This window comes from Candoia aspera, chromosome 1 (assembly GCF_035149785.1).
Source record: "Candoia aspera isolate rCanAsp1 chromosome 1, rCanAsp1.hap2, whole genome shotgun sequence".
In the NCBI taxonomy this organism is placed as follows: Eukaryota; Metazoa; Chordata; class Lepidosauria; order Squamata; family Boidae; genus Candoia; species Candoia aspera.
The window spans coordinates 93,661,308-93,673,869 of record NC_086153.1 but is presented as its reverse complement, the minus strand read 5'-3'; the positions used below and the strand labels follow the sequence as shown (position 1 = coordinate 93,673,869).

The window sequence follows — 12,562 nt, the reverse complement described above, 5'->3', positions numbered from 1 at the left end:
GTGGTTAAGGTACTGGGCTAGAAATCCAGAGACCATGAGTACTAGTCCCACCTGGGGCACAAAGCCAGCTGGGTAACCTTGGGCCAGTCATACCCTCTTAGCCCTAGGAAGCAGGCAATGGCAAACCACATCTGAAATCTTGCCAAGAATACTGCAGAGATTAGTCCAGGCAGTCATCAGGAGTCAACAATGACTTGAAGGTGCCAAAATAATAACAACAATATCAATACAGTACCAATTACAACAATAATAAAAATAAATAATACATAATACATAAAATAGCAATTTGCTCTGCTTTCAGGATATCCCAGATCCCTGGACATTCACTTCACGCTGCATAAGGATGGGACTGATCCTAAGCAAAACATACCCCTTTCTTGCTTATAGCACAGTGATACTGCCTTGCTCATAATTCATACCACATTCCAGTAGTTTATAGCAAACTGGCCCTTTAGGCCACAGTATGTGTGTCCAAGTAAGTCAGGGAGACTTGCTTAAGTAAGCCAAGTGATTTATTTTAAGAAAAGAAAGTCATGTAAACAGAAAAAGAAAATTCAGAACATTTTATTCACTACACAGTGGTTTTTCCACTCCAACTATGTATTCACACTAAATATTTCCACTCCAGCCAAGTGTCTTGTAACAAATAGAAGTAAATTGCCTATCAAGCTGATTAGCTAAAAAAAATGGGGTTCAGAAACCTAACTGTTAGTTTCTGTGGGTACAGGCTTTGTATAACAGAATAAAGAAGATGCCAACACTTGGTGAAAACAGCTACTTGGTAATATAACATTTAATATTCAGTTGGTACAATCATTCTGTTGATGAGACATGACAAATTTGAACTCATTCATTTGGGTTCAGGATAAATAGAGAGCCTTTATGTCCTGAAATGTGGATTGGATTGCCCATACCTTCCTCTACCCGGACATGACAATGATACCAAGGAGAGAGGAAGCTTTTTCATCAGCACTGATCTTTTCTGGGAAGATACTCTTTCTCCCAGTTAGCAAAGCAAACTAGATGCCTGAACATTTATAACTGGCACGGTAACTGACATATAGGATCAGACCCCAACCTACCATGAAGATGATATTATGATTATTGAAAAATGCAATATTTATTTGTTTAATTTTGTTTCTATTATATTTAAACACAGTTGTTCCTGGTTATAAAATATAACCTGATGCCCTCCAGAGCAAATGCAGGAAATTACCAATCAACAGGGATTGGGTACTATCCTTTCTTTTCCTGCTCACCAGATTTGTGGTAGAAAATGAAAAGTTTGAAGATGTGGTGGAAAGTACCCTGCACTTATATAGAGAAAGGAATAACATCTGGATTCCAGTAAAGTTTCATGGATGAAGCAAGTTGATTGCATAATTTGAAGCATTCATTTGGATCCTGTGCATGTTGAAATATTGATCATTTTTCACTTTGGCTTTTGCTCCTGGATCACCAGAAATGTTAGGAAATAAACATAATTTCTGTACCCAGAGGAATATTTACCAGGCACAGAATGCTGACCATGTGAAAAGAAAGCAAATCATGAAGGCCAAGTTCCTGGTGCAGTAGCGGTGGGGTGTGGAGAGTCTTTCTCATACCATCTTCCAAAAAGAGCCACAGATAAGATTGGCTTTGACAGGCCTTTCTCACTTATCATCCGTCCATTGGGCAAAACCTGGAGATAAAAAAGTATAGGTTTAAAAATCACATATGCAAAAGCTTCTTTATAGGAGAAGGAATGTGTCTGAGAATACAGACAACTCAATCACTGAAAATCAAGTACAGCAGCTAATCTGTTGTTGTTGTTGTTTGCCTTCTGCAGCTCACCATCTGAGTTGCAAAACAATCCATTTTCATCAACATCTACTGGCCTGTTCCAAATAAGGACAACATCTGATAACTCACTGATCTTGGAGGGAAAATTGCCTGGTTTGTTTGCTTGGAACAGAAGATGCCTCTATGGTTCACATGGTATTTGGGGGGGCAAAACTACAGGTGATATTAGGCAGAGTTGTTTTGTCACAAATTGTTAGTACATACTGGAGAAGGGTTAGAACTCAGCTCAGACAGGAAGCCATCCTGGAGATACAGGGGTTTACTCTTTGATTCTCACTACAGGCCTAAACTATAGCATGGACCCCAGATGGCAAGCATAACAGAAGTCTCTCTAGCAAGACACTGCTAAACACTCTCTTTATTATAAGCTTAGAGATTAAGAGCATCAGGACTCGATCTGCCTTTTGTGGCTGAATACTTCAGTATACAACCATATAGGACAAGCATGGGGAGATGGAGGCCCACAGGCGAATCAGGTCCAATTTAGCCTGCTTTAGATGAAGCCCTCACACCTTGCAGCAAAGGTTCTTCCTCACCTACTACTATTGGTTGTCCTCTGGTTACTTGCTTGTATAATGGATGGAAGTCTTCTTCAATGGGGGAAAATTGTACATTGGATAAACCACATAACAGATTCCTTAACTGGTGATATTAGAGAAGCCAGTTCCCCTCCCATAGAGACAAGTGAAATTACAGGTATGCTTTTAACTTAATCACAATACCAATCTTGTAACTGTATATGTATTTTTCAAACAGCTTACTTTTAACCTAAAAATATCTCAAGAAGCCAATATGCTTGCTGAAGTTTGAAACTTACTTTAAATTCTCCAGGAGCCAGCTGGGTCCCACTGAGCAGCACTTCAGGAAACACATAATTAGTGTTAAATGTGCCACTGAGGGAAAAGAAGTTGAACTTGGTAACAGCAGTATCAACTCGCTGGCCACATGATTTCAGATCTGTGCTGTTGCACTTCAGTAGTGTGCAAATCTACAGTCAGAGGGAAAGAAAGGCTTATATGGAACCAGATCATCCAGAATTATAAGAAAAACAGCCCACATTGCCCCAGACAGCTGGAACAATCCACACTACCACTAAATATTTACGTGTTAAAATTATTTTTACTTCCATTCCTTCAGCTGAAAAGAGTCCCAGAGGGATTTATACAAGCTCAAGCAATATAGGACAGTATATTTTCAGGAGGTTGGAAAAGACTAAAAGGAAAAGAGTAGGAAAGCAAAGAGGAAAATGGACCACTTGGTACCAGGTCCTTCAATATTATTTTGTAATCTGTCCTTTAAAAATTCTATGGCATACCGCTCTAGCCAGCCTTCTCAGATCCTCTGACTCTTTCAGATATAATGAAGCTATTATGAATAGCTCATATTTTACTTTTACCTTAAAAAGTGTTGTCCTATGAGAAGTATCAGACATCACTCCTCTATAATAATCTCATAGAATGGTTCTGACTAAAATATGGAGAAAAGATGGAACAACAGTCTTTTCTTGTGTGTGTATTCCTGATGGCTTTGCCACACTGAAAGTAGAAAGTACTTTATCACAGAGATCAAGGCCAGCCCTATCCTTAGGCAATGAAGCAAATGCTTCAGGCGTCAGACACTGAGGCTGAACAACAAAGCTATATATGTGACATGTGGCCTTTGTGGCACTTTCTAAATAGCCTGCCGCCCTCCAGTGTGGTGAAAGATGCCAGTAAGAAGGATGGTTTAGCTGGAAATCTAGCTGGTGATATGAGCCACCAACTTTGCCTTAGGCAGAACAATATCCGGGGCCAGTCCAAATATGGATCTCTGCTATGTTCCTTCCATACAAAGATGTTCCACAACCCATCACACCTCATTGAGTCCTTTACCTGCAAATAATATTCTCCTTCAATCACGTGAAGCCCATCAAAAACACCCAAAGCGTAAACTTCATCCTCTTGCTTTTCTGCCATAACGTAGCTCAAAAAGCAGCAGAGGTTTTTCTGGCAGACGGTATAGTTTCCTGCTCCTTGTGATAGTTCCGTAAAGGTGAAATTATCAAAATAGATACTGCTGCTAAACACTGGGCGCTCTGGCGAGGAATGTTCAAGTGCTGATGCATCCAAGCTCCAGTTGAAAGGGGGGGGATAGGTGGGGGAAAGACGGGGACGTGCGTCAATTTCTGCAAGCAAGAGTTTGCCATTCTGGGTTTCCATATCAAAGTGATACACCTTTGGGCCATTGGGTGTAAAAATGCCACTCCCTGTGGAAGACAAAAGAGACAGACTGATATCTGCTCATTGCTCTGCCGGAATGAACTGTGTAGTGGATCACAACTGTGAGGAAGCTACTTGGACTGCAGCTTCTCACTGTCATGCTAGAAGCTGGTCTATGAAATGTTTGCAGAACCTGAAACAAACCCAGATGCATTCCTGGGGAGTGAATATAAGAGGGCTAGATTTGAACATGGATGATCCAGAATTCAAATCCTGATCAATTCATAAATTTACCTTCTTAAGCAACTGCTCAGCTTCATACTGCAGCTGAAGGGGCTGCTTGGTGTTTCTCAGAGAAGGAATAGCAAAAGGAATACAGGTAGTCCTCACTTACTGACCACAGTTGGGACCAACAACTTCGTTGCTAAGGTGACATAGTAGTGAAGTGAATCATCTCGTGACCATGCCAACTTACATCAGTTCGTCAGTTCTGGCTGCAGTATTTAGGGAATCCCGCGCAGTTGTTAGGCGTGATGTCATGTGATCGCCATTTTTGACTTCCTGCTGGCTTCCCCATTGACTTTGCTTGTGGGAATCTGGCAGGGAAGGTCGCAAATGGTGCATGACTGCAGCTCCCTGAGATGTTGTAATTGTGAGCCGGTTGCCAAGCACCCAAATTGCGATCACATGACTACAGGATGCTGCTATGACTGCAAGTTTGAGGACCAGTTGTAAGTCTCCTTTTTCAGCTCTATTGTAACTCCAACTGAATGAGCAGTCGGTAAGTGAGGACTACCTGTAACCTAATATACCCAGCTTTGCCTTTGAAGAAAGCCACTTGTGAATCTTTCCCACATATCCAAATGGATGCAGAAAGTCACAAGAACTATCAGTGAAGCAATAATTTCAGATGACTCAGAAATGCCTGTAGCCACAGACTTCAGGGAACAGCAGCTTTACGCTAGGTTCAACAGTCATGTGGTTTGGCATGGGATACATTTTTGTCAGCTTTTTATTCTCCTGGAGTAATGAAAAAAATTGGATGTTCCCACAAGCTTTAAAAAAAAATTTTTTTTTGTCCATCTAATATTTTGCTCCACAGCTCTATCCAGCCCCTGAATTTGTTTTTATAGCCCTTATAGCCTCCTCTAATTGCACCACTGAATTTCATCACTGCTGCTGTTAAAAACCAGAAGCAGAGTTTCTCCAGCTCTATACTTTGTTATAGGAACTGTACATAATGCACCTTAATAATAAATACTCTACGAAGAAAGTCTTAGACCTATCCATCTTTGTGTGACGCTTCTTTATGTGTTTATGCAATTGCCCCACCTAAGACAAGCCTTGCCCACCCAAAAATAATGAACTATGGTCTGGAGCCAACAGGAGGTTGTTTATCCTTGGATGACTGAGTTGCTTTAAAGAGAGGCTTATGAATCTCAAAGGAATTTTGAAGTATGACACCAAAATCACCTTGGCATATTCATAATTTAGCTGTTGGCTAGAGCGTGTTTCAAGTGCAATAATTTAACAATCGGGCAGGGTTTCTATAAAACACAACTCAATTTAAGCTAGATTTCTTCCAGCCCCTCCCTCTCTGTGTTCCTTTAGCCTTGTCTCCATTGTGCTGACTCACACCCCGCTCGTTCTTTAGATTCCGTCAGCATTGTCTCCATAGTATTATGCTGAGTCACTTCGAAGTTGCTATTTTTCCCATTTATGTCATGCTGTATGTCATGTCACCTCTTACACATAGTCCCACATGCAATGTTACATAGAGCCCATTTGATTTCTAAGGTATTCTTCCACTTTCTGTCCTGTATTAATATTTTCACATGCAACGAAGAATGTAACAAAACTCAAAGATATCTTGTGATGTCTTTATGCAGGGCCCTGCATAAAATTGGCCAGAGAAGAAATAAATAGCTTCTGTTCAGTTTTTAACACATGTGATGCAGTTCCTCATGACTATTTCTGAATTACAAAAAGATGCAGAAATCCAAAATGTTCATCAGCAATCATTCCCATTGTGTTCCCCTGTATATTATAAGGACTCATTTTACGCATCTTGGTAAGCCTTAATAAATCATGACAGTTGGATAGATTCACATTGCATGCTAAGCCATGAACTATGCTTTCAAACCACTATGGGCTGAGTGCGCACAACATGTAAAGTAAGACCAAACAAACTACCATATGGCTTTCTGTGAGATGTGAAGCCAGTCACTGGTATGCACTCATTCATATGCATATTAAGATCTAATCTTAAACCAAGTATATAAAGATTGTAATTACCGGTAATGTCCAAGCTGGGCCTCTGTATATTAGCCGCAAGGATGTTCACACGCATTCCCATTGCCCAGGCTGAGTAATATTGAACAGCAGACAAAAGGGGTAGAGTGTTTAACCAAGCAGTTGGGAAGAGGACAGTATCCACCTTGAATTTTTCCACCAGTGATATGGCAGGTTCGCGAAAGTTAAGTATATCAGCACAAGTGAAAACACCAAACTTCCCAAAGGAAGTGTTGAAGTTAACGAACTGTGGCTCCTTCGCAAAATCAAAGTGGATTTCCGAGGCAAAAAGGTTGTACTGTTTATAAAATGGGGGTGGGGGGAGACAAAATTTATTTATTTATTTATTTATTTATATTTCAAATTTCGTCACCGCCCATCTCACTCAACTCTGGGCAGTTTATATCATTTATATCATTGGAAGAAAATTATTCTAGTAAAAACAGGGAAAAACTCATTTCTGATATATGTGTTATTTTCTAGTAGATAGTCATACATCATTGCTTTTCTTTACAGTATTATGAAAGAAACAATCAGTGAAAACAAAGGTCTAGATAACAACTGGATTTTATGTTTTCAAAACAGAGAGATCAACCACTGTGTGTTTCTTCAAGGACTTGGGGCAATCCTTGAAGTTCTTATTTGTATGGAAGAATCAGGTGAGAGTACATTTTTCTTTTAATTCAAATACAGCAGCATTACTTTGTATTTTCTACCATGTTTACAGAGAGGACTATCTGACTGATAGGACTATCATATTTAGACGGCAGCTAATGGACATTACAACATTTTAAGCCCAGATAAGTAGCTCTAATAATAGTTACCTTGTGATAACGTGCCACAAACTTTCCTTCTGAATCATAAACAACATTGGTATTGTACTGATAGCGGCCATCGCTGGGACACTGAGGATCACTAGAGTTACATGGTTTCTTGTCCCCCATGTTGGCAACCACATAGATGCCATAATTCTTTGCCATGCAACTAAGCCTTTTCTGCACTGGGGTAAATCCAAACCTAAAATTGAAAAGAATTTATTTATTTATTTATTTATCTATCTATCTATCATATTTTTATCACTGCCCATCTCCCCCATATGGGTGACTCTGGGCAGCTCACAATAAAACAGTTTAAAATTCAATAAAATCATAAATAATATTCATCAATAAATATCAATATCAATAAATATCAATATAAAATGTAATGAGATCCAAGTAATTTAATAATAAAGACAATATCTAGGAACTTCAGATCTGGTAGACTGATCAACAGGGCACAGATACTGGCTTGGGAAATGCATTCTTGCTGAGCAGGTAGGAAAGGAGGTAGGAAGGGAGGGAGGGAGAAATTTAAATGCTGGTTGATTCAGAAGCAGAGGCAAATGTGGAAGAAATCAGCTGGATAAATTATAAAAACAGCACTGTGTCATCACGATGCAAGTTTTGCCTCTTTTGCACATGCATTGTCATGTTGTGTGCCTGGATCAAAGGGGTGGAGCTTGTGTCATGCCATTGCAGTGCTGATTTCATCATTTTGTTGAAAGCCTCCAGTTCTGCAGATCCCTCTGTTCAGAAGTATCAACAGCTTTAGAGAGATCTGTGTTAGTGATGGGGCAAAAAAAGAACACGATTTCAAGGAAATCTTTAAGCAACAACGATGTCCTGACACCTTACTATTCATACAGCACTGGTGGCTAGAAATGTGACACCAAAAGAAGAGGCAAGCATATTTTCTGTGGCTGATTCACATTTTGTGTAACTGTTCGCATCTTTATAATATATATCAAGATGGGGGCTTGTGCATTCTTTTGCAGTGCATATACAGTGTGTTACATAAATTGACACAAATGAGCAGATTTTCCTATCTATACCATCTATATCTGTATCTGAATACACACATCACACACCCCATTTACTTCTTTTTTATAACAGTTGTAAATAGTGGAAGCAGGATATACTTGAAAGCACAAAGAGGCTAAAGCACTCTTTGCCAACGTGGTCTAGCTTGGCCTGCCAGAAATCCAGATTGGCAATTCTTAGAATTTCTAGTTAGGCCACACTGATGAGGGAATTCCAAGAGTTACAGGACCCACAGTCGGGGATGACATTGGTCAGAGAAGCCTGGCTTAAAGTCAGGTCACAGAGCTGCAGGGTTAACTAGTGTCATGACAGCCCTAAGGCAGAACTGGCTGTAACCTTGGTTATAAACTTTCATCTAAGCTGCTAAAATTCAGCTTCTCATCTTTCATTAAAGTGACTCAACTGTGTGCAACATTTTACTTGAAAATTATAAATAAACAATAAACGATAAAATGGTCACAGCTGATTGTTGAAGGTATATTTGCAAAGATGCCATACAGCTTGGATTGTAAGCAGTGGTGTGCTGGAGCTGACTTGTACCAGCTTTCTGGAATTTTGCAAGCCAATTGAGAACAGAGCTGAGCCACCATGCCTAACATGCCAATCAGCAGTTCCACAGCAGTGATAACGGAGCCGGCAAGAGCCAGTTCTTAAACATTCAGCAACACACCATTGACTGTAAGTGGCTGGCAATGCAATAGAGGGAAATTCTATTCATACCTGTGGCTGTGCCACTGTGACATTTTATTAATAAAGTGACTCAGAGTCACTTGACTGTGCATGGATAGGGATTTGTTTTGGCCTGTGAACTCTGATGAGGCAGGTAGGGTGTTCACTGATGTGAGCTCTGCTACCTCTGGCTTGGATATATGCTCCTTCTAGCTTCTTTGGGTGGCTGAGGAGGGAGGAAGTAGCTGGATCCAGGAGGTGGTCAACACCTCATTAGGAGTGGAGATCATATTGGTCATCACCTTGAAGGAGGCACTAGACTGGCCCCTGCTGAAGAGACCTTCCCTGGATTCAGCTATACTAGACAACTGCTGCCCTGCCTCCACCCTATTTTTTTTCTAGGAAAGGCTGCTGAGAAGGTGTTAGAGCTTCAGTTACAGAGTGTTCTAGAGGAAACGGACTAACTGGACTCCTTACAAGTCACAGTTCAGGCCAGGGCATCAGATGGAAAGGGGATCATTTGCTCTGGTGGATGACATTTTTCAAGACCTGGACTGGGGGAATATGCCCTTCCTAGACCAACTTTAGAGGCCTCGTGTGGCTCAGAGTGGTAGATGGCAGTATTGTGACAGAAACTCTCCCCACGACCCGAGTTCGATCCCAGCAGAAGCTGGATTCTCTCTTGGTTAGCTGGCTCAGGTCGGCTCAGCCTTCCATCCTCCTGAGGTTGGTAAAATGAGTCCCCAGCTTGCTGGGGAAGGTGATGACTGGGGAGGGCAATGGCAAACCACCCCACTCTATAGTCTGCCAAGAAAACGTAGTGAAAGCGGCGTCCCCCCAAAGGGTCAGACATGACTCAGTGCTGGCACAGGGAACCTTTCACAGACCAATTTTATCTCTTGGTTTGATACCATTGACCATGGGATCCTTCTGGATTGCCTGCAAGGGTTAGGGGTAGAGGTAAATGATTCTGATCCTTTCTAAGTAGGTGACACCAGCCGGTGGGTGGCAGGGAACAGAGATCAGATCAGTGAAACCAGAACTGCAAGGATGGATCCTCTCACCCCTACTTTTTAACTTCTGCATTAAATTGCTGGGAGAGGTTACCCATTGCTTTGGGTTGAAGCAGTGGTGTGGAGAGTAATGAAGATGACCTTGATGGAGATATGCAGAAGCTGTTGCTTAGGCAAAAGGGGCTGAAGTATTTTTAGTCAGAATGTCCAGATGACATTTGGAAATTGTTTAGACAGATATGCACACCCCACTCCCCAGAGTGTAAGAAGGGAGAGGTGGTAGAGTCCAATTAGATTTGCAAGTTTCTGTTATTATAGCCAATCGCAATAAAGATTGAGATTCTTGTTGTTAAACTGCCCAGAGTCCCATTTTTGGGGGGAGATGGGCAGTGATAAAATTCAATAAATAAATAAACACATACATAAATAAATGTAACCTTAGTTTTCCTGTGAAGTTGATTTCATGGTCTGGTCTACCTAGTGGGACTGACATTTATGCTGATGATACCCACATATTTCCACACAGAGCCAGTCCAGAAATGCAGTGGACTGTTGATCTGGTGTCTGCATGCTGTCAGGGCTTGGATGGGACAAAACAAAACAGAAGTTGAATCCTACCAAGATAAAATTGTTGTTTGTCCAGAAAACAATTTAGCACTCTGTCTGTTTTGGTCATAACACTGGGATGGGGCACCATTCCCCCAAAGGAGAAGAACTTGATTTTTTTATAGAAAACCATACTCTCAGATATATAGAAGAGCAGTAAACTAAGGAATTCATCATGACTGTATGACATGGGGAAGGCTATTGCCACACCACCACCTAGTGACAGAAATCTGGGCAGACAGGTTTACAACTGCTTATCAATTAAATCTGGTACAATATTTCTAGAACTCTATCATTCTCAGCATAAACTAATGAAAGAAATCTGCAAAATGTTCATGAACATTTGCTCTCAGAGACTTCATTGTTTAATATGGTGATATACTTCTCAATGAATCTTAAGAACCCAGCTTTAATAAATTTTAATACAGAAATGTATTATCATTGTTATTTTTTTAAAAAAAGATGAGAATCCAAATTTCACAGAGAATCACTTGCAAAAGCAACTGCCTCACTTATTTTATCAGTATTTCCTAATTGCATTTGCAACTTTACTCAAATAAAATGCAAGAAAAGAATAATAAAACATTGCATATACTGTATATCTGGTTACGTATCAGGTTAATAAAGTTGTATGGCTATTCTTAATTATCCAACCAGTTGAAACTCTGTCTTTAGAGTATCTAATACAGATTGGAATCACTGTTATGTACATACAACAGCATTAAGAAAATCCATTGTTACTTGGATGGAGGAGTATGCTTGTTAATCAGCTGAGACTCATTACACTATTTTGTGTATAGAACTTCAGCGAGATTCTACTTAGACTTGATGAGGTTACCTTTCCGGATCATTGCACGGAATCCAGTTTACTTCAGGATCTGGTATATCTTCAAGATAAGGATAAAGTGTTTCCCGAGTAAAGACCCACCCATAAATGCCATCTTCAGGGGTCACAATGATGCGGGCTCCCTACAAAAAGAAATTAAAAAATGCCAGTTCAAATAATAGATTCCACAGCTTCCAAGAACAGAGACGATAAAAAGTTACCATCTCTGCATCTGTTGTACCTGTTCAGCAGCTGTTTTGATGGCTTCTTCTAAGATGTCTAGATTTCTGTTCATTAGGCTCAAGGCTTCTTCTGGAGAGACAAGTTTTGGGGTGGCTCCTGTAAGTATAACTGCATGCTCATAGACAGCAGCAAGGTAGGTTTCCACAGCAGAGGCTCCAAGAATAACCCCAGTCAGGAAGACAGCCCAGAGATGAAGCTGGAAGACAACCATGCTTACAAAGCCTAATTCTGGCTCAGAATGAAACCAAATGGGTGGTTCACTTAGGTTAACAAGAAGGTAGGAAGGGATTTATTTAGTGCATTGAAACTTCCCTGTTACATCACCAGCTACAGTACAGAAGACTATATTATGAAACATCGTGATTGCCACATTTTATCCTTTGTGCCAAGGCTTCCTGAAGGTGGAGTTATCTTTGTTAATAAAATAAACAAACATGAAGCTAAAGCACATGTGGTAGTTCCTGCTAAGGTGAATCCAGGGAATCCTTAGGAAAGATTGAAAGAAATATATTGGAAGAGACTGAGACATCACTGAGTTCCTGAAATTAAATCAGCCTGGCCTACCTGGCAGTTTTAAGGAATAGCTGGGGAATTCCCTGAATCTGGCTGTACATTCAAAGACGCTTGGTAGAAAAAGTCAGCCAGTTACCTTCTGTTCCACAATCAGATCAGAAACTCAACTTTTCCTGTGGGATCACCAAAGAGTAGGGCCTGTTTAGGATGTACTGGCTTAACAGTAGATTCAGGGGGCACTTAACCTTCCCTACAACCATCTCTCCAAGGTCACTTTTTGGTGGGGAGAGTCCCATTTAAATTTAAGCAACAGCAATATTCATTCATCCTGTAGGGAAAAAGTAAAGATATTACATTCATAAAAACCTGCTCACTGCTTTTGATGCTTAATAGAAAGATCTTGAGATCTACTGTCAATCTGGCCCTTTCCTCCCAACCACATAGCAAACCAATGGCTAATTTGTTAATTAATAATCATAAAGCCCCATCAGGGAAAAAAAC

General features: G+C 40.5%; 1 protein-coding gene across 1 annotated transcript; it reads right to left on the bottom strand.

The window, feature by feature from the left end:
* Positions 1-494: 494 nt before the first annotated feature.
* Positions 495-11,795, bottom strand: LOC134501874 (pantetheinase-like). Its single transcript, XM_063309875.1, has 7 exons — positions 11,547-11,795; positions 11,318-11,448; positions 7,157-7,349; positions 6,336-6,630; positions 3,714-4,087; positions 2,660-2,830; positions 495-1,681 (listed from the first exon to the last, which is right to left on the bottom strand). Exons 1-7 carry the CDS (start codon positions 11,757-11,759, stop codon positions 1,547-1,549), a joined length of 1,512 nt encoding a protein of 503 aa, XP_063165945.1. The 5' UTR covers positions 11,760-11,795; the 3' UTR covers positions 495-1,546.
* Between the last annotated feature and the right edge of the window lie 767 nt (positions 11,796-12,562).

What these genes read in the sequence shown, in the direction of transcription:
- LOC134501874 (XM_063309875.1), bottom strand. Translation starts at nt 11,759, where the DNA reads ATGGTTGTCTTCCAGCTTCATCTCTGGGCTGTCTTCCTGACTGGGGTT. An exon ending in CCGTGCAATGATCCGGAAAG is followed by an intron (nt 7,350 to 11,317) that starts GTAACCTCATCA and finishes TTTCAATTTTAG; the next exon opens with GTTTGGATTTACCCCAGTGC. An exon ending in GCCCAGCTTGGACATTACCG is followed by an intron (nt 4,088 to 6,335) that starts GTAATTACAATC and finishes TGTCTTCCACAG; the next exon opens with GGAGTGGCATTTTTACACCC.